The sequence below is a fragment of the Astyanax mexicanus genome, chromosome 7 (assembly GCF_023375975.1).
Source record: "Astyanax mexicanus isolate ESR-SI-001 chromosome 7, AstMex3_surface, whole genome shotgun sequence".
Classification (NCBI taxonomy): Eukaryota; Metazoa; Chordata; class Actinopteri; order Characiformes; family Acestrorhamphidae; genus Astyanax; species Astyanax mexicanus.
The window spans coordinates 29654263-29677468 of NC_064414.1; the positions used below are offsets into that span (position 1 = coordinate 29654263).

The window sequence follows — 23206 nt, forward strand, 5'->3', positions numbered from 1 at the left end:
TAGCATCCACTGCCATGAGTGGCACAGCTGGAAACAGCATGTTTACAACAGCAAGAAAATCAGATTTCAGAACAGAACTTTTTCTTGCTAATAAGCAAAGGATGTTTAAATATAGCTAATATTGTGTGTCTGCTTTTATTGTGTAATGGTGCTTAAATTGTGTTATTGTGCTTAAAGAACCTATGAAAGTTCTACACAAATACAGGATCTTTCCTATAACAACACATTCAAGCAAGTCAATAAAAAATCCCCAATACTGGTTTGCTAATTGTAAAACTAAAAAGACAATGGTTGACAAGAGGCCCATCACAATGATTACATTATTGACATAACCTCAATCATTTTTGCTGACCTCAATATTTCCCGTTGTGTTTACTTGAAAAGAAGATCCCATTAAGAAGATTGAGTTGGTGTGTCGACTTTGCTTAAAAACATTGGCATTATTTCCAATTGCAATGTCTAAATATTAAATACTCTTGTGTAAATGTATTACTATCCTATTGTATTTTCTAGTGATGCACTGATGTGGGAATTCTGGGCTGATACCAATATCAGATATTACACATGTATGTATCTGCTCATACTGAAGTCAATATACACATTTATACCTCACAGAGAGACCCCCCATAAAAAATGTAACACCTATTTGCCTAAAATTTTCAGTTTTTAACCAAATGTATGCAAACAATAAAATGAAAAGATTTGGTTCCACATTTATTTATCTAACTGATCTAGCTTAAATCGATGGATTTAAAGTAAAGTCCATTATAAAGTCCTTTTTTCAGCATACAATACACAAGTACACAATTATTGACCTGAAATATCGGCCAAATCTAGGCATCTGATTGATGTCGCTGATTCTAAAGAAGCCATTATTGGTTGATACCAATATAATTCCACTATTACTGTGCATCCCAGATATTTTCATTATATTAGTGGCATTAAATTGGCAAAATTTACTTTAATAATTTAATATAGCGCAATTACTTCTGGGACAATATATCGTCCAGAAAATTGGTTGATTAAAGGTTGGACCTAGTTGGAAATGTACTTAAAACATTCAAGTCATGGTTGTTAAATTTCCAATAATTAAAAGTGCAGTGTTTATCTATGCCATAAAAGCATTTCTATTCAATCTAATAGAGTGCACTTTATATTTGTGGATGACCTAACCGTAAAATATAATTGCAATTAACATCAATATCCTTTTCGGCTATTCGCAAAAGAGCCGTCTTGGTAAATCCTAATAATTGTGAGTGTAGTGGCAACAATATTTAAAACCGACATTCTTCATTGCTGTGAGTTTCCATCTCTCATGGGAGCCAATCTCTAACCTTTGACACATGACACAGAGGGGCCATAACCTCTTCAAAGCTGGGGCATGAAGCTCTGTGGCTGGAAACTGACCTGTTCACCATCAACAGGCCTCAGTGTGCTGTTTTCTGCTCCAATGAGGCTGCACAAAAAGAGCAGTCCACACAAGAGCAGAGCGTACAATGTGGAGCAAGGAGAACAGTGCTGTTACACTATCTCTTCCTTTCATGTGGCAATCTCCTGAGGGGGGGGGGGGGATCGCTGAGACCGTGGTCCTGAGGATTTGCTGTAGGGCTATAGGGTGCTATAGGGATTGTGTTTCAGACGGGTTAAACACTGTATCTGTCAGTTAGCTCTCAGGCTGTCCGGCGGTGTATGCTAGTGCTGTCAGTGTCAGGTCCATCCCTACATGGCATTAAACGAGCTAAATGTCAAATCTCCTGCAGCTACAGGTGCCTGCTGAATAAGAATGCTATTGAGAAGAGCTCACAGACAGTTATAAATCTCACTCTACACCTACTCCCTATTAAAGACAAGGCTGTCTGCTTCTTATTACAGCTACCTTGACCATGTCCTTTGATAACACTGTTCTTCTACGGCCTTCTTTTGCTCTGCAGATGCTGCATGGGACTATTTGTCTGATGAAAGTCTGTGCAACAGGCAGCATGTCGGAAGACGGCAATTAGAACCAAAAACTAATGCAGCATGACATTGTTGGTTTAGTTTATGAGGGATGCAGTATATTAATGTGAATGGCTGTTAGAGCTGCTGCACTATCCCCGCTTTAACCCTGAGAAGATTTGGTTTTGCTGTATTATTAATTATGTCTTTATTTATACAGTGAGTTATACAGCAATAAATTACATTTGCGTTCAAATCACAAACCCAGAAAAAAAATTCAAATTCATCGCAGACATTATGAACCCTTAATCATTTCATGTTTTGTATGTCCAACTTCATTTCACTTATTAATAAATATCCATACCTACAACACATTCCTAAAAAAGCTGCAAGGGAGCAACAAAAGGCTGGAAAAGACTAATAAATTAATTTGCTGATAACTCACATAATATACAGTGCATAGCATTATCAAAAGATTCAGAGAAACTGGAGAAATCTCTGTGAACAAGAGAAAAGGCTGATGGTTATTATTGGATGCTGGTGATCTTCAGGCCCTCAGTATTTCTGACTTCAAGCAGTCTGTTTTAATGCACTGCTGCCTGAGGCCCCAAGATCACCAGCATCCAAGGATGTCCGCCAGCCTTGTCCTTTGGCCACTAAGATCTCCCCAGTTTCTCTAAATCTTTTGATGATGCTATGTACTACAGATAATGATGCACATAACATGTTTGAATTTTGACAATGAGGAACGTTTTATGGAATTAAATATAATTTTAAAATATAATTTTTCAACATGCATTGTAGGATTGAGTCTGCACTTTTGACATCTTTCAGTTTGTTCCAGTTGGAAAAAAAACAGGGCAAAATTATGATTAAAGTAAACTTTCCATCAACTTCTGATCTCCTCGTCTGCCTACAAACACAGCAATAACAGTGGTTTCTTCAGGGTTAACACTCTGAATGTATTTTTAAACAGGCCGAAGTGGAAAATCAGTCAGCTGAACGTCGGACGAGAGCTTGACGGACAGGAAACACAATCGAATGCAGCGTCCACCAAGTAATTAAAGAGCGTGCTACAATTTCTTGGCTGGTCCCTAGAGTCAGCTTAGCGGCTCCTCGACGCCTAGCCCAGTTTATGGTGTGAAAAGCACACGCCTGTGCTGTCACTCGAGAGCAACTGGCTAATTTCTCCGGGTGACCCAGAACAACTCTGACCCTGACCCTATTTATGGAGGTCAAAGGCTGAGAGGCAGGAGCCGCAGTCTCCCAGACCTGAGTCACAGCCTGCTATTCCCGGAGACTGGAAACTCGGCCCAAAATAGGAAAACAGGTAGTCCTGCAGAGGAATGACAAGAGAACTGACGTGAGTGGGATTTAGCAATGGGACTTACTGCTGCTAGTGCTGGACAGCGAGCAAGAGAGGCAGGAGGAAAGAAAGAACATAAGAAAGAGAAAGAGAGAGAGAAAGAGAGAGAGAGAGAGCAAGCTGGACTTTTGGATGTGAGCCAGCACTTATCTACTGGCAGTCGTGCTGGTTTGAGACAATGCTCAGCAGAGCAGCTGTGTGGCCCTCAAACTCCACTAACCATGATAAACAGCTAACAACGTTACCACACTGTAATTAAAATTAAAGACATGCCAAATTAAAATGGTGAAGTATTTGATTAAATAGTGTTTCTGAGTTAATGTATTGTTCTAAAATAAATATCGTCCTTTCCACTTACCCTAGGGGCAGAGTGTCTTAATTTTTGTTAGGATACATGGCCCTTCAAACTGAGATTTTTTTGAGGCACACTCCAAACAGAAGAATGAGAAATCACTGGCAAGATGGCGGCTCAGGCATCCAAAGAAACCCACAAGTATTTTGCTTGTTAGAAATTACTCCGTTTCAAGGGGAAGAGTTAAACTTGAAACCAAGTGGTAGGGATACAAATTAGAAATGAGACTGAGCCATAGTCTAAAGTTAATTCACAGATTTTTAGATATAAATATCAGTTAAGCCAACAATATATAATTCACATATGAGCCACAAAAACTACTGGGACTTGCAAGTTTGTGCTTCGTATTTAGAACTAGACCGTATGGGAAAAAAAAAAATAATCACAATATTTAAACACATTTTGACAATACACAATATTTATCATCATATTTTGTCATGCAGACAAAATGCAGTAGTAGCATCAGATTTTAAAAAAACACTAATTACACACTACTGTTATTTAAATACAGTCATTCTTATTCAAAATGTACTCCACTTCATCAAGTTAAACGGTACTAATTACACACTCTGTAATAAAATGCAATGATAAACATATACTTAGAGATGTGCAAAATACTCAGCTTCTAAATGTTGAAAGGGTTGTATTTAGACTGTTGCGCCACTGTGAATTTACACTGAATAAAAACACTGTTCTTTTTTGGATGCAGCTTTGATGAGCAAATGTTAATTCGCAATGAAAGACACAAAACTAATTAGCACACACATTTACTATTCATCCAAAAATGCACTTTTTTTAAAGACAGGACAAAATTATGTACAATAAGATGCACCCAGTTGGGTTGAGTACAGGCTTCTTATAACAATGGTTAAAACAAATGCAATGGCAAATAAGAGAGCTTCTGAAGAAACTTGAAGGCGTAAAAGTAATATAGTTTTTAATTGATTGCACTGCTTGGAATGTCCATTTTTTTATTACAATTGTTACTTTGGTAATCAATCTCAATCAGTTCTAGCATTCCAAGATCAATACAGATGAATCACTCCCTCTCCCAGATCGATCCACTGTGCAATTTTACACCCCGAACCATAGCCATTCCAGATCACGGCTCCTACAAACACACTTATATAACACAAAACTATCTCTGATACGGACTGTGCATTCAAATGCGAGCCATGCTCTGCTCACAGCACAAGGACATTCAGGAGCAGAGAGCAAAAATTGCTGCTCCTATCAATCAAATTATTTTATCATCTGTGTTACAGCGCATATTGCGGCACAGCTTTAAACAGTGAGCGGTGACGAAGAGAGGGCTTTGATGTTGGGCTGTAGCCTGAGCACATGCTGGAAGTCATTATCTTCCACTGAACAGAAAGAGCAGGGTCATTATTTCTCTCATGCAAAACAGTCTTGCAATCATAACTCCACACTACTGCATACCATTCAAACCACTCCAAACCCCACTCCTCACTCGCAAGGGAGGTTTAACCATCATGCATCATGTTTAACCAGCGTAAGAGTCTTCCCTATTATTTAGTTACTATCCTGACATCAGGATAGAAGATAATACTGCTCAATTTTTTAAATCCTTCTGAATCATCACAGCAGAAAGTCTGGACAGAGAATCTTCAGGGTTAATGCAATCAAAAAGCCCACAAAAACAATAAAGACATATTGTACTATGTTGTAACAGATTAATTATTGGTTTTATCAGTAATGTCATTTATAGAGCAAATTTACCAGCTTTAAATCAACACTTAGTGTTAAATTAGCAATCTGAATAAGGCGGTTTCTCAGACAGGAATTAAGCATATCTGTTCTCAACTTTTTGTTAGTGCAGTGCTGTCACAAATGAAGAAATATTCTAAATTAAAATGTAAAGTTTTAGGCTTTTGAGGAGATACCACACAGCATTCTTTAACTTTTCCATTAGTGTGACCAATAAGGTATTAAGATGTTCTATTTCACAGGACAGTCCTGCTGCGGACCCACCATACCTTGCTTGCAGCCTAGGCTTTGGAACACAGCTTATGTGTAAAAAATCCATACAAATGTCATGTAATATCATTTTATGAATGTAGTGGCAAAATTGGGCTTTCAGTGATTTATGTGAATAAGTGTACAGTAAACATCTTTAATAAAACAAAAAGAAGTTAAGAGAAAATGTTTTAATTCCTGGGGCATTTTCTGAAATCAACACAGGGTCAAAAAGGTCACAACATGCATACAGACCAACTAATATTTGGTTAGATGTGTTTTAGCAAGTTGCCCTTAAGCACCTCTAAATGAATCATCTCAGTGGGTGTATACATATTTTTGACCCTGTATGTCTTAGACACCTGTTGACCATTTACGATACTGCAACTGCAATTAGACAAGTTAGAAGGTGCAAACATTGGATTTAACAAATCTAATAGCACAGAATGATCTGGGAGGATAACTGTTCAGGACAGGTATCACATTGGGACATCACCTTTAGTGATTGCTGATTATCATGTAGTGTTGGCCTAGTATGAGAAAGACTAGTAACCAGAATTTTAATAAATTGCAAACTAACAAATGCTAATTCATTTTAAATGTAAATCTGACCCTTAATTAAATATTCAACATTAATCAAATTCTTTATGTCATGCAATTTTATTCCATAATCCTGAAGCCCTGTGTATTAGGGGTATAAGAAAATACTCACATTTCAAAGTATCACCATATTTAGTTTTGCAATACTATGTCAATTTTCAAAATCACAGTATAGTGTAGATGAAAAGATTGGTCAAAATGTGCTTCATTTTATGTTTTGTTTAAACCCAACCCACTGTTAGATCCCACTGTTATGATCACATAAAAAGAAAAGTTTTTTCTTTAAAATATTATTCAGATGTTAGTATGTTATACATGACAACATATCGTGATATATTGAATCATAACCCCTGTATGTAGATATATAATACACAGCCCTACTATGTATATATACACATAAACACTGCATTGGCTGGCATAAAATGTGTATGTTTGTGTTCACAGCCAAGCATTCAAGGTCCTCGAGACTTGCTTTCACAGCAGTGCTCATGCCATCCATAATATTTGCACTGTCTGATATTTGCTAAAACAGATATTTTGAATATTTCCTAAATAAATCCCATCCTGGCGGTGTTCTTTCATCAGCAGAGTAGCACAGTGGGAGCCGGCGTGCATTTTCTGAATTGTGAGCCGTGCTGAAACCCTGCAGCTTTTGGAGAGCGGATCCGGTGGAGCTCTCCGTGGTGCTGAAGCTCTGAATTTCAGCAGAATAACTGAGGCTGGAAACAGTCATGTATTATGCATCCCATCCAAACTGCGAGACTTAACACTCTCGCAATGCTCGAGCGAAGCTAATGCATTTTGCACTTTAGATGTGGGGGGAGCGGCTGAATGCTAACAAGCCCAGCGCCGCGGCGCAGCCCAGCCCCATCAAGTGAGCAGGAGATTGTGAACGGTGATGGCAAGGCTGGCGGTCAGATGTAGGGCATCAGTATGCAGGAACATGACAACGCTGCACAAACACTGGAAGGAAGAGCAATTCCCTTCAGCATTTCAAAGCCCATAAAGACGAATCCAGACATTCAACCAACACGAATTGACTTGCAAGAAGTATTCATTTACACATCACAAATTCTCAGAGCCTCAGGTAGTTCTGTGAGGGAGTCTATACAATAACATGTATATGGATGTGTGCATTCAAATCATTTGTCAGACTTTTATTAGTCCCTATGATAAAATAGCTTTGTTTTCACAGATTTACCCTAAGAAAAAGAATCTTGAAAGTGTTTTGGGAGAAAAAGCACACAAGTGAATAAATATGATATTACCTTCCTTTTCGGGCATGAAATCTACTGTAGAACTTTGGTTGCAGAGCTCTACAAAGCAAACTCAAAAGAGGAACACTAATGAAAAGTAAACAAATAAAACACATTTTTTTATAAATATACAATAAATTTGTTGTGCTGCCAAACAATAAATAATTATAATAATAATATTAATAAGAATAAATCTTACTAACTAGTCGGAATGTATTTTTAAGGCTTAACTAATATGAAGATAAGAGGTCGTTTACTAGCCAGTACACTAGATTACAAAGATGAATTGCAAATTGAAAATGTTGTTAAACTGTTGTTGAAACTTTGTTTTACCCAAAAGTAAAGTATTGCTTTTTCTTATATTAAGTTCACTTGCCATTTGGATGCAAAAGAAAAAAGAAATTAGTTTTTCTTTTTTTATTGGGCCTACAACAGAGTTAAAAGGTGAGAGTTGTAAAAATGTACTATTTTTATAAAACAAAAAGCAAATTATGATTAGGGCTGCATTGAATTATTATTTTTTTGATCAATTACTCAATTTATTATCTTTCTAAGTAATCAATTAAAATAATTAATTAATCTACTACACTATTTTGAATTTTGTTTAAAACTCCAGAAAAAAACTGAAAAATAGATTAGTCAATTAAAATAATTGACTAATCTTTTTTTGGTCTAAAGTTATCTTTCCAATTACTTAATTAATCAAACCAACTAATCGATTACTCCATGTATAGGCTGTGAACTGCACACTTCTATACGTTTTTACTTTCTATATTAATGCACCTCTAATGTCACTGCACTATTCTTAGCACACAATTTAGTGTTTAAATTTGCAGTTTGGGACACAGCACTTGCTGTCAGTGGGCAAGGTCATCTTATGCACAATAACTTATTTTCTTAATTAATAACTTGATTATGCTGAAAAGACATGCCATCCCTATAATTTTAGGGCCCTTGGTGAGTAACACATTCTGGAAAACTAAGAACTACGAAAAGAAGTAAAATATCAAGTAAATTTAGCACAGTAGGAGAATAACTAAAATCAAACGGGTAGTTTAAAAATAATCCAGTCTTTAATTAAACAATTTCATTCTATAAGGAGAGTGGGATTGGCTGTATACTGACACTAAAGCTAATCTGTCCCACTCTGAACACTTTTTCCTATGTAACTATAAGCAGGTGTTCCCTCTCCGTTCCCCCGAGGGTCGGCAGTGAAACCCAATCGTGCTGAGACTATCGACTGATTAATACTTTGTGTTCTCTGAATGCCAGCGTCCGTCAGCAAACAAACGTGCCACTGTATTATCATCTATTTTTAATGAGGCGTTCACAGTGAACTCGAGCTCCACCGTACAGCATCTGTACATGTTGTCGACACAGCCTGTCATTTATAGGGAACATGACAGCCTATCTTTCCAAGCCTCTGCTTACTTTTAAAAAGGATTCATTCTAGAGCTGGCCGATATGGCAAAAATATTATATCAAAATGTTTAATGACATTTTCACGATGCAAATTATTTATCGCAATGTTTTTACACTACATGTTTTGCAGGTAGTGCTGGACGATATGGCCAAAATTTATATCACGATATATTCCTTAAATTTCGGTCGATACGATATAATTTCGATATCGATATAAATACTTAAATAGGCCTCAGAAAACTGCTAAGAAGCCGTGCAATCCCTGCAGCACTACGAATTTAAATTATTATGTAACTGTGTATTTGCACTTTTGTATGGCTGGCATCAGATACCCTCATTATATGCACTTCTATCTATCTATCTATCTATCTATCTATCGGAAATCTGTACCTACTACTGTCAGAAAATTTAATTAGAGCCTTTGAAACCTCCTTTCACAAAAACTTTAATACTTTAGAAATAAAAGTAGTCAAAATAAATCAATGCTCAATATTATTTGCATATAGCAAAATAATAACATGACATCCCTGTCAAACATAAGCCTATATAACTATTACATTATAAAAATAACTTTAAATTACAACAGAGGCCGAGCTTCTTATTCTTTGTGAACAAATTTAACAGATTAAAACAAAAAGTGTTTCAACTAGGATATAGAATACAAGAAGCCTTTATAAATAAAGCGACAAGATTTTCCCGTCAAATAAACAAACCTACAGGCTTTATCAACTATGAATAACTTAAAAGTTACAACATAAGCTGTAAAAGTGCTTCAGTCAGTAACGTTATAAGAAAAATATTGTATGTAGTGGAGTTGCTTGAAGTGGTGGAACAGATTAGATGTATTAACATTACCGCTGCTGGTCGGCTGCACTCTCCGGCATAATTTGCAGCAAAGCGGCAAGGAAGCGTACCCGCGGCCGAGCGAGCGGACCCGCGGCCGGCCTCGAGGACCCACGGCCGAGCGAGCCGGCCTCGAGGACCCGCGGCCGAGCGAGCGGACTCGCGTGCGGCCTCGAGGACCCGCGGCCGAGCGAGCGGACCCGCGGCCGAGCGAGCGGACCCGCGGCCGACCGAACCGAGTCTACCTTAGCCTTGGATCCGCTCGTCCCGGCTCCGTTTGGCCAGCGCGAAACATTTTTGCTGCGTAGCGAAGCGGATCCGAGCCTAGCAATTTTAACCTAGCCTTGCCTAGCCTAGCCTATTTGGCTACGTGCCTGTGTGGTTACGTCATCACGCACTGACGTAGCCCAGCTACGGGGGCTGTGTTGAGCTCTGCGGCGAGCTGACGCCAGTAAAAAACGCCTGTCCGTGATTCTGTAAATAATACATATCGATATACCACAAAACTGATATCACCGTTATTGAAACATTTCTTATCGCGATAAATACCGATATCGAATTATTGTCCAGGCCTATTTGCAGGATTCTTAAAAACTGCTACTCAAATACTTTTTGTGCGTAATGATTTTTATTTAAGCTTGGTGTACATAATCCAATTAAACATGATTTTTACTCTCTCTGTAATTAAATATAATTGACATTGCCAATCAAAATGCAGACAAAACATTTTTGACTCTAAATTCACACAATCAGTTTACACTCAGCTTGGTCACCAAAAGTGCCCAAACACAACAGATTACATAGGTTTGCATTTCACATTCTAGATATTTAAAGGTATTTAAATCCCATGTCCAGCTGTTTCTATCATTTTTAAGCAATAACAAAACCTAGAAACAGAAGCCGTACCCAAAGCAAGCAGCGATTGAAGGCATAGCAGAAATATTCATTGACTAATAGAAAAAATAATCTACATATAAGTCGCACACATATTTATGTGCAGCCCTAGTTGGGTCAATGTTCTTTAAGTTCTTCAATATGCTTAAAAAAAGCATATTGTTAATTTCATTAAAAAAATTATATTATCATCTTGCCAACTCTAATTCTATGTTCACATAACCATGCTGCAGCCCCGGAGGCTCTTCATAAAATAAAGCCAAACAAAATCTCTTTATTTAGCCAACAGAACCAATCCAGGTAAGAAAGGAAGGAGAACAGAGGAATGCGGCCCATCTAGAAAGCATTACACAACGTGCTGCAGGCCAAAACACAGGCATCAAAAGAAAGCAAATAAAAAACAAGTGTGCATTCTTAAAGCTTCAGCAGCCCAACACTTAACCTTTAAAGACCCAGAGAAACAGTTCCATCTCATCACACTGATGCGTTTTAGTGTGCGCTCCGAGCCAAACAGGTTATTAACATTTCCTGCCATCAGCACCACAACCTGTTATTAGCGTCTGTGCACACAGGGGAGACAGAAGCACATGAGTGAGCAGCAGAAAAGCAGCAGCAGCCCACGTCCCTGAAGGTCACTAGAACGTCCTCTACAGCCAGCACTTCTCCTCTCCTCCAGCTCACTGCATCACTGCACTCCGCTCAAAGCTCCAATTATGATGTTAAGCTCAATGTGATGTGAGCCAATCAGCGCCCGCCGCTCCTCCAGCGGGGCCGAGGGGCCGGCCGTGGCCAAATCAGCTTCTGAACCGCCGCCTTTCCAGCTCCAGGGCTCTGCCTGCCCCCCCTGCAGGCTTAGGCCACTTTTCATCTCCACAATAGCGGAATATTTGGGACGTTTCAGATGAAGAGCGTTTCCAAAACCCGAGCTGGGAGCACTCGAGGCGTGAGCGCTGCCTCTCTTCTCGCTTCGCTTTTTTGATGTGTGGTGACACAAGAGGGAAGGCATGAGGAAAAATGCTGAAGAAAATGCTGGAATTAGCACCACGAGGCTGAGCTCATGAGCCAAATGAAACAGCTCATCTCAGTGCATCTATTTGGAAGAAAATGAAGGACAAATTTTCAAAAATCAGAATCATGGATATTAACCCCTTAAACTCTGGGCTGAGACAATTCAGACAAACCAGGTTTTTGTTATTCTATTTATGTTGTTATCTTTATGGTCCTGCATGAATGAACTACTGTCAAATAAACTGATATGCTATGTAATTTGGAGAGTAACTGGTATTGTGTCTCATGTACTATGGAAGCTGAAGTATTAAATGTGATTTATGCCTCCAGCATTTTTAAGTAATTTTAAATGACCCCAAAATACACACAACTTCAGAAATTGTATGTGCCATCCACCTGTCACCCACTAACAAGCCAATAACACCGGATAACACCTCACAATAAATTTCTACACTGCTATCCCCTGACGCTTGGCATCTAAAGGACAATGCTTGTCATTGAGAATGTTTTCTTTGTTTAGATCTGAGCTAAATCTGATTGCATTGGAAGATGTTGACATCAAGTGATCCCTGGAACCAGAATTAGGTCAGATTTTTTTATGTCTACAGCCATTCCAACCTAACCCTCACACGTCCCTTTAGGAGTACCTCACAAGTACTGGCACTAGTGCAAGGGAAATTAGAGTATTCCTGCACAGCTTACATTGTTTTCTCTAGCTATACTAAAACTATTATTTATGTTATGTAGGTTCGAGATTATGCAGTAAAATTATAGGTCCAGATACAAACCTTCAAGGTTTTAAAAAAACATGATGGCACGCACCAAAGCCTCCAGACGGTCCTGTGAGTTTACGATTCACTTAAAAAGATCAATGGGTCAGCCAATAAACAAGTCATTACTTCAGCTACTGCAAACCAGTCTCAATCCGATTGTCCTTCACAGCAACCGTGCAATGAGGTTAATTAGAAACAATGAAAAAGAAACACTTGACAATCCATCCAACTGAGCTCATAGCTTCAGTTCAAATTAGCCAGGGGTTTACGGAGACACTTGTGCAAATTGCTGGATCTGTGGAAAAGCTTCCTTCTGACAGAAGCCAGTGCAGGTCTCAGGCTCCGGACCGGCCGTGCTGAGCTCCAGGCCTAGCTGCTGCACTATCTCAGCCTTGCAGCCCGCCTGCTCGGCCTGAAACTGAGGATGTTAATGGTTTTCCCCTGCCAGTGGGCCCTGCTCCTGGATCAGGGGCTTAGCCCTAGCTGGCTGGCCCTACTGTGAGGAAACCCTCCCCCGAGCTCTTTCTCAGAGTCAGCCATAGCTTTCCTCTGCAACCTTTCCTGGGGTGTCGCCGTCCTATTAATAGTGCAGGGACAAGCAAACGAAGACATAACAGCATGACAGCAGAGCAGCGGGGGGTTCGGAGCTGTATTTTCACATTATGCATCATCAACAAGTTGGCTTTTAATAACCTTTTAGTAGAGATATTACCGGTACTATATTTTTAATATAGAATTACATTATTGATTATGTGGTTACATAATTAAATGCATTTACATTACAGCTCTCAAATTACATCATGGTTTTGTTATCACAAACTACAAACTACTAATAATATATTGGGATGCAAAAAAAAAGTATGCGGCCGAATAAGCAAAATAATAAAGTAAATGATTGAAAAGATTGAATCATCTGTACCAAACAAAGAAGTTTCTGATGAAAAATGTAAGCGGTTATATGATAAAATGCATTTAATGATTTTAATACATTTTAAAATTACAACAGGCTTTTGTTATCACCAAATATCACCTATAAAAATGATATAAAGGGATGCACTGAATATTTGTCAACCAAAAGTATTGGGCTGCCAAAAATGCAAAAAGAAAAATAAGTAAAAAAAGATGTGATAACAAACAACAATGTTTTTGATTAAATCAAATCTCAACATCTGGTATATTGAAAAGGTTTAGTGTTACAATTTTAATTGTAGTTTTTTAATTGCTTTTTCTATGCAACTCATTTAGGCTATTTAATGAACGTAGTGCTGAAAAAAGCAGCAAAATTAATGAAAACCTGTAAAAAAAAACGTGTTCAGTGTTTGGTATTAAGTATTCAGACAAATTCTTCTTTTTTTTGGTATCGGTTTCGGACCAAAATTACAGTGTATCCCTAATAATCAACGTTGATTAAAATGACATTTAGGGAACTTTAAGCACAAACATAAAAGAGGCCATATCAGTGTGCTGACTGCTCACGGTTCAGAGTGGAAGCTGCTCATGTTCTGCTCTGGCTTCACTGCATGCTCATACCAGACAACAACGTCATCAACCACGCATGAAATGTGAAAGCTCCATGGCTGTCACAGCAGCAGGAACTCAGTCTAACAGCTAGTCCACAGGCCACACACACAAATGTCACAACACAAAATGAGGCCTGTCTTCAGCACTACAACACAAATCTACTTATTACACTAATATCAACAATGGTAATGAGCATTTTCTAAAATGTTCCGCAAATATTTCTGATTAAGTGAAATGTGAAGAATGTGAAAAGTATGTGAAAACTAAACTCTATAAGATGGGCATCCAAATGACCCATTCATTAGCTTGATGTGAGATCACTGGCTCAGTCCCCAAAAAGATGATGCCACAGCCCTTAACATCCACAACTGACCTCTTGGGGTGGGTAAAGTCACCCCCATGTGCTATCATATAACAGAACTTTAATTAGCGCTCTGCTCCAAGTGTGTCTAATAATGTTGCATATGCAGCAGTCCATCAAGATGAAATGGCAGGCTTCATGTGACTGGGAGGAAGCACATTGTTGACTGAAGTTAAACAAACTTTGCACAAAACATCAGAAAAATGGATTGGTTGGTTCCTGACTAGGGTATTCATCTAAACATTGGGCCCATCATTGTAATCAAGAGTCCTGGAAAGCACAAATGGCTTCACTTTTTCTAAGTGGTTCCCCAGCACTCATCACTCCATCACATGCTGAATGTAATCAAATACTCATAGCCATGTTCCAACTTCTAGTGGAAAAAAAAAAAAAACTTCTAGTGGACCTCTAAAGTAGATGCTGTAACTGCAACATACAGCAGGTAAAATTATGAATTATACTTTCTGTAAATTTAATTTAAATTACATAAATTTAACAGTTAAAAAGCTGTTGTAGCATTGTAGCATAAAGCCCATCACACAACTGCACTTTATGACTCTGAGTACTGTTCAGATTCCTCAGCACACCACAGCATGCCATGCAACATTTTGACAGCACTACATTCATTTAAAGCTATATCAAGACACTAAAAGCTACAATACATAGGATGTGAGGGAAATAAATAAAAAAAGCAAACAGTGTTTTGGTAAACAACAAATTCTAGCCTTAGCTAACATTACTATCCTAGCTCTGTACAGCTTCTATCTTTTAACTTGAACAAAGTTAGCCTAGATTGTGTGGGCATACTGTTCTGAGAAACACTGCAAGCACTTTAAACTGCCCTCAAACTGAACAGAATACTAACTGTAAATAGTGTGTAAACAATATTTGAAGCAAACTGTGCTGCACACAACCGCAGTGTCACTAATTAGGATGTATTAATGACTATGAAACATTATGGACCTACAGTTACTTCACTGAACTCAATATATATACACATGGATACATATGGATTCAAGAAATTATATTTGGTAATTTTTTCTTAAGAACTATGTAACCATAGGCAAAAAGTAAAGCAAGTCCCCACTACAGACACTCAGTGCCCAAAGACTGTGTACTGGACTCACTGTGGAGGAGTTAGAGAGAGAGGGACAGCTGATCTTTGGGTGTGTGCAGTTCGCCTGTCGGCTCAAAGGCAGCCGGCGCGTTGCCAAGCACGAGAGGGCACACACACATTACAAACACACTCGGAATGCATCTCTGCAAGCCCATCTGCATTAAAGACAAATAAACCTCAGCCCTCGAACACAGGAATATCTGTACTCACTTAATATAGACGCTGTAGGAAAAACAGAACTCGGCTGCATCGAACTGCAGCAGGTCTGAGAGGATTTCAAGCTTCAGGCAGAAAGTATTCACTATAACCCCCCCAGGATAAAACCGCTGATTGGGGAGCAAAGCTTATTTCAAGGAACAATCATTCTGTTAGAAAACAGCTTCATGTTATTTGTCAAAAATGAAAATTGAGTAATGCAACAGAGCATTTCAAGGTAGAAATAACTAGAGGGAAAAATCAGGAGCTTTTTTTTACTTATTTGACAACTTACAAGTAATAACTGCCCTTAAGACAATCTGTCATTTTCAGTTACAGTTTAAACACTGCTACAAACGTCCACAGGGAAATTATTAGATAAAAAAAACATTAGCCAAATAACCAGACAAGAAATTAAATACAAATTCATGTATAACACATTACAACAATGTAATGTCCTTTATTATTATACATACATATAATATAATTAATAAATAATTAATTAATAATATAAAATAATAAATAAATAAATATAGCTATACTTATTGCTTTATCTATTTTCAGATTCTGTCACTGCAGTCAGGACTGTGCTAAAGTCTTCGGTAAAAGCAGATAAAATAAATGCAAATAAACAAAAATACTGTGAAACGGAAGAGGATTGTCTTGCTTTCTACTGGGTATCACATTTTCCGTTGCTATTGGCTTTTTGGACAGGGATTATATATTTATTATATATGAATGAAGGATGGACACACATGAACAGAAAACAGCCACTAAAATGCATAGTAATTTTACAGGAATACAACATAGTAAATTAGCATATAAAAAGTTAAACTGTGCTAATGTAATACATGCATGTGTGGCAGGTAAGTGCAATGCATCACGTATTTCCCCAGTGTATTCTAATAAAGTGAATGGCCTAGAGCATGATGAGCTAACGATACATCACTCTGCCCTCCATGTCACACTAGGCTAAAATGAAAGTAAACAACAGCATAAACATGACGAGCCTCATTATCCATCCAGACCTTACAATACATTACATTCAGCACAGTGAAACAGGTCTAAAATAGCTAATGCTGTTATATTTATGGTCCAGTCTACACTCTTAACTCTGCTTTATGGCAATGAATACCTGCCTAGACATGTATGCAATCTGAAGCTTGCTTTTTTTAGTTTTACAAATGAATCAGATTTGAATCACTTTTAAATGTGGTTATAGACTGAATATACATTCAATCTTTATAAGCATGTGACATGAATGTGAATGGTCAAATCGGATTTTAATGTGCCTTTCTGCATGCACACATTTCAGAGACAGATTCATTCATATTTTAGACAGATACATAAAGATATCCAGATCAAAACTGAGCAAAAACACTGAATTGATTAATGAGGCTTGTAATGTGAACACGCATTACATTGACACTCATAGTTAGCTACATTAGCCTCATAGCTTCAGCTTTAGAGCACAGAGGGCAAAGAAATGTGACTTTCAAGCCCACTCCACCTTGAGTCCAGAACGCAACACCTTTATTAGGTCATGAGAACCAAGCCATGCAGACACAGCAGCCCTCATTTCAGCACAGCCAGCTCTATATATGACAAATCCAGCAAAGTTATGATGAGGACATGCCACAGGATCTTTCTCACCGCTCATCTGAGCAGTGGATACCTCCAGCAGCCTGCCAGCCATTACTAGTGCCATGCCAAGAAAACCTGCCCTTCCCAGTCAGCTGCACTGCAGATCGCATTTCAGCCTCCTAATGCTCCTAACAAGCAGCACCCCCTGCCCTGCACCCCAGTGTCAAAGCCTCGGCACAAAGTCACCCTGCCAGACTCTCCTCCCTCCAGGAAACACACCAGTGCCCGCGATTATCCTCCCCACCGCCATTTTCATGTCTTCCTGGAAACTGGATCTGGTGAGACATGGCTTGCATAGTTAATGGCCCAGTCGCGGGTTTCCATCAAACACACAATTACCGAGCGAAAGCGCAGCCAAATTACGAACTGAATGAAATGTGTCATCTGCATCTGCAAGACGGATCTGAGTCCTCAATAAGCCTGAGCGAACTGATGGAAGGTTTTTAACTCAAGTGTTCCCTTTTGCAAACCACACAGACATTCAGCCTGATTGTGTTTGAACAACTTCCATCAGAAGAGGCAGAGGTGCGGGTGTCAGTTTCGGATGGGCTGCTTGCTCTGTCAGAACGCTTGTTCATGTAGGTAATTAAAAGGTAATGAAGACTGGAGACTTCACGGACGTCATTAACCCTTTGCATTTAAATAAATAACAAGTGTGACACACTCAGCTATCTGAATACAGGCGAGTGCAGTCTGAATCCAGATAAACACTGAGGCATTACAACACATATCGTCACATAACTCCACATAATTTGAACAACATTTCAAGAGAAGGAAAGAGTTTAGACATGCTCTGAGCTGCTCACAGCAAGCTAACTAACTGTTCAGGCTTCCAACACCAGATGGTAGTTGGGATGGGATTCTCCTTGAATTTGGACGTATGTGTCCAAAATGAAAACCATTTACCCAGTAACAAAATATGTGAAGCTTGTTACGTGCTAAGTTAGAGAAGTGAGTCTATTACCAGAAGGTTATGAGTTCAATCCCCTGAACTGGCAGGGGTTGGGGGAGGGGGATAAAGTAAAAGCAATTTCACCTTTCTCAAAAGGATGGGTTGAACATGGAAGCTAAATTACTTTTAGCTTTAATCTAAATATATGCTCACACACAGCAGGTAAAACTGGCCCAAATCTGATCTTTTTATCACACGTGACACAGATGTGTAATATATGCAGCAGTGTGGACAGCAAGAAATCTGACATTTTTAGCCATATAATTTTTTTTATTGTGTTCACATCCTTCGAGATAAATCCAGTTTTTGAACTGCTTACTACCTCCTTTAATGCTTTTGAAGATTGTATTGCTCTTTGTATATGAGCATGAGCAAGTATAGAAGACTGAACTTTTCAGAAGAATGTCTGATATACTGTGTGTGTAATGTTACAATTTGTCATTAAGTTTAGATTGTACTTAATTAATTACTGATCAGCCAAACCAGGTACTGGATGAAAACTGCACATAATCCTGGGTTTCCTTGAGGAGACATGTGGATATACATAAAACAAGTGGATATACATAAAAATGACTAATTCTGCAGCAATATTGTTGTATTTATTCTTATTGTTGTGCTTTATTTTGAGAAAATATAGTCAGTTTCTCAGTTTGTCTGGGTTTTCCAAAAGCATCTTAGCACAAAAATAATGTTTAAATGGTTGACCAAGCAACCCACTGAACCCCCTCTCTCAACTCAGCCAGATTATTTTAGTATTTTCTTTTAAGATTTGATAAAACACATTTTTAAATATAATTGTCTTCATCTTCCTCTGTATTTCAGCATCCAATTAAAGATTATTGTTAATAACTAACTCATTACCAAAATTAAAGGATGAAAATAATAAAAATGAAAATATGAATGGAATATAAATGGTTTGTATCTAATTTCTTGCAATAGACAGTGTATTTAGACAGCTAATCGCTTAAAAATTAATAGACATTACCCACTTTACACATTATTGTCCATTTTAAATATCTAGCATCAAAATGAATGAATGAGAATAAATGGAGAATGGAAACTGCTTGCTTCCAAAAGCAGGCCTGTTTCCTTCTGCGGATTAGACGCGGCATAATGCCTTCGTATGGACGGCTGACCACTTTTACTGAAGGCAACAGCTGTGTGAATCCCTATATACGACTATAGCCTACACGGTGACGGGCCTGTTTGCAGCCTGCTGCTGAGATCACTATACGTCATTATGCAGGAGCACGATGCATGTGAGCGAAGCCCCCTTCTTTCACACAGCCCATCGCGGCTTTTCCCACCGTCGACTCTGACAGCATGACCTTACCAAAGGGCCTTTTCCCTGTTCCCTGTTTTACCCTGTTTTTTTTCTATTAAAAAACACACACATACACACAATTCAACATCATGCTTCACATATAAATGGGGGGATTCCATAAACCCACCCTACCAAATACGTGATAGAGGAGGAGGAGCTTCAGCCTACTTAAACCGTTTGTCTTTCATACATTCTTATGTAGGTCAACACAGCAGCTCTCTGCAATATGTTTTTTGACCGCAAGCTGTCCCAACATTCCCTGATATCTGTGTAAATACTGCATTGTAATTCCACCGTGCCATACGGTGGGCATAATTCCACATCCACACTCCCTTTTACACAAACCAACAGACCAGGGATGCACACAGAGCTTTCTGACACTGCAAGCTGACACTGAAACTGCCTTGTGAAGAACATAACAGATTAGATGTTGCATAAAGTAGTAGTAGTAGTAGGTTTTGTCTCCTTCCACATCATCCACATATTTACTGAAGATATACACCCTACAGTAAACAAGCTGACCAAACACAGTGATGCACTAAAAAACGCATCTCAGGTAACAAGGTAGGGGCTTTGTCCAAGGACTAAAATACAGCCTAAAAATGTGTTAGCTAGCTAAGCTTTGGCAAAGGCCTCAGAGTCATCTTCCCAACAACAGCAAGTATGAATGGGGGCATTCTCATGTGCAGCTGATAATAAACAACAGCAAAATAGAAGAAGACCCTGGTGAAAAATCCAGCTCAATAGTTTTTTTCTTGTAGATGGTTTTGAGTCTAAGCTGCCCTTTGATGGTTAAGGAAGTTGAAAACCATACCTTATATTGCTAAGAATGCAGATTATACAGCTGTTGACCAACATAGTGCTAGCTGCATTTGATTTTGGTTGAGTTTGGTCAAGCTGGTCAACCAGATTGGCCAAGCCTGCTCATACTGGTTGGGGTTAAACTTCTTGAAGCCTAGCTAAAGCATCAATCAACTCGAAGGAAAACATACCATCTAGATACTGGTAAGTTAGCTGGTAAACCAGCTCTTGATCACTATAGTGCTAGTTGCATTTAATATCTAGCTTGGTAATACTGGTCAACCAGCTTGGTGATGCTGTTCAGTCAAATCTTGGTCACACAATTTGTTTGTCAGTCACTGTGGTGATGATGCTGGTCATGCTGATCAGATTGGGTCATACTGGTTGGTGTTAAGCTTAGTCAAGTTGGTTATTCTAGTAGAACAAACTAAAGCACCAACTAACTCAAATGGAAACATACCCTATAGTTAGTTACTGGGAAGCAAGCTGGTGAACCAGCTGTTGACCAAAACAGTGCTTGTTACACTAAATATCTAGCTTGGTAATGCTGGTCAACCAGCTTGGTGATGCTGTTCAGAAAAAGCTTGGTGATAGAGTTTTTTGTCAATCATCGTGGTGATGATGCTGCTAATGCTAGTCAACCAGATTGGGTCATACTGGTCAAGCTGGTTGTTTTGGTAGACCAACTAAAGCATCAACCAACACAAATGGAAACACCATATAATTAGTTACTGGTAAGATAGCTGGCAAATCAGCTGTTGACCAAAACAGTGCTTGTTACATAGCTTGTTAATGCTGGTCAACCAGCTTGGTGATGCTGTTCAGTCAAATCTTGGTCATAGCTCCTGTTTGTTAAGCTTTAAGTCAGGTTACTAGCATCAACCAACTCAGAAAAACAAACCCTATACTGGTGTAAAACCATCTTAACCATCTTTAACTGACCAGTCTGTGTTTTTCAGCAGGGGACAAACCAGGGAAAGGCTTAGTTTGCTAGTTACCTTGTTTTTGATGTTACAGTGGCAGCAGACGGTCCACAGGTACTTGAGGGTCCTCCACAAGAGGATGATGAAGAGACCCCCGAAAAACGTCACCATGGAGGAGGCGAGGAAAGCCCACCACATGCGCTGACCATTGTTGTCACACGGTACGTCTGATGAGAACGGGATGATCACGTCCATCTTGGAGATAGAGACAGAGGAGTCCGGGTTTTTATTGTAGTTGATATTATTACTCATTCTAGAGCCGCCGCTGCTGCCATAGGAAACGTTGCCATCTGCCACAGCTAGCATGAAGAAGCTCTGGAGAGCTGCTGCCAGCGCCCCCAACCCCGGCCATCAGCCATATTGCTTCAACTAGCCCTTCTTCCCTTATTTTCCTCCTCCTCCTCTTTCTCTTTCTTCTCCTCCGGCGCTCGCTCTCTAGCCGAATTCCTCCTCCCCAGCCCCGACGACGCGCGCGTAGGTCGAGCTCGCTACTGCTGCTGTTTTGTTTTTAGCCAAAACTGCTGGCGACCGCTAGAGAAGGAGCGAGGCTGCGCGCCTCCGCGAGAGACATTTAGCTAAATCCCCCACAGCACCAGCAGCGCCTTACGGTTTCATTTTGACGACAATTTCTATGTTTTTGTGCGAAAAAAAGAATTAAAAAAACTTCCAAACGACGGGAGCTAAGCGCTAAGCCCCCACACAGCTACGCATCTCCGCACGCGTCTCTGAGCTCGGTCGATACGGTCTCCGGGCTCCCCGTCCCCTCTCTCTAAAACACCTCTCTCTCTCTCCTCAGCGCCAACTTAGCTCGCTATTTACCGCCCCTCGGCGCGGTAGCGGTGGTCTTCGGGCTGGCAGAGGGGGTCTTCAGCGTCGCTGCTCGTTTGCGGGGCGGCTGGTGCGAGAGGTAAACGCCAACAGCGCTGGTCCAGCAGTAGCTAACGGTTGGCGCTCGCGCGGTGACAGCTGATCTGGTGCGCGTGTCTGTCTGTCTATGTCCTCGCGCTCTCTCTCTCTCTCTCTCCTAAGTCACAGTCAGTCTCTCTCTCTTTTCCCTCAGTCACAGTCTCTCTCTGCCCTCAGTCACAGTCAGTCTCTCTCTGTCTCTCTCTCTCTCTCTCTCTCTCTCTCTCAGCCCACACACTGCTGGGCAGATTTACAGGTAGGAAGGCGGAGTCGAGTCATCACCATCAAACACGGACAAACCGTCCAGAGGCGCTACTCCTCTCGCTCATTCCCCTCGCTTTTCACATCCAAACCGGACCCTGCTGGCACCGTGTCTGTGTGTGTGTTTATGTGTGTGTGTGTGTGTGTGTGTGCGTTGTATCCTCCTCCTGTAGAGCTGGAGACACGCAGCACGGCGCTATAGGCCTCCTCAGCGCATGAAAACAAGCTGAAGCTGTTATCTCACAGCTCTGAGGGTGACAGAGGGGGTTTCACCACTGCTGCCTACAACACATACACACACACAGAAATTAACCACAAATTGCTTCAAATTGCAAACAAACTAAAAATATATTAACACAAAAATGACTAATAATATCATTGTATATAATTTAATTCGATATGAATATCAAACAAACTTTAATATAAAAAATAACCTGAGGTAGTATAAAAACGCTTTTTAAATGATCATTTTATTTATTAAAATAAAAAAACACTATCCAATCTAGCCCTGTGTGAAAAAGTGTTTTGCCCCACCCTTGGCACCAACAACTGCAATCAAGCTTTACCAATAACTGGCAATGAGTCTTTCAAATCTCTGTGGAGGACCTTTGGCCTACTATTCCTGGCAGAATTTTTTTTATTCAGCCACATTGGAGGTTTTTCGAGCACAAACTGTTTAAGATCATAACACAGCATCTCAATCAGACTCTGATTA

The 23206-nt window shown here is 39.6% G+C and overlaps 1 protein-coding gene across 18 annotated transcripts in view; it reads right to left on the bottom strand.

The window, feature by feature from the left end:
• Positions 1–22475, bottom strand: part of kcnma1a (potassium large conductance calcium-activated channel, subfamily M, alpha member 1a) — a 258450-nt gene extending 235975 nt beyond the window's left edge. For 7 of the 18 annotated variants that reach the window (XM_022684870.2, XM_022684862.2, XM_022684855.2 and 4 more), the window contains exon 1: positions 21340–22472. In XM_022684870.2, the coding sequence (XP_022540591.2) occupies positions 21340–21630 (291 nt within the window). In that variant the 5' untranslated portion in view covers positions 21631–22472. Of the gene's footprint in view, positions 1–21339 lie in introns of all 18 variants that reach the window. The other 11 variants (XM_022684873.2, XM_022684869.2, XM_049481013.1 and 8 more) reach the window with 5 other exon arrangements.
• Positions 22476–23206: the final 731 nt, after the last annotated feature.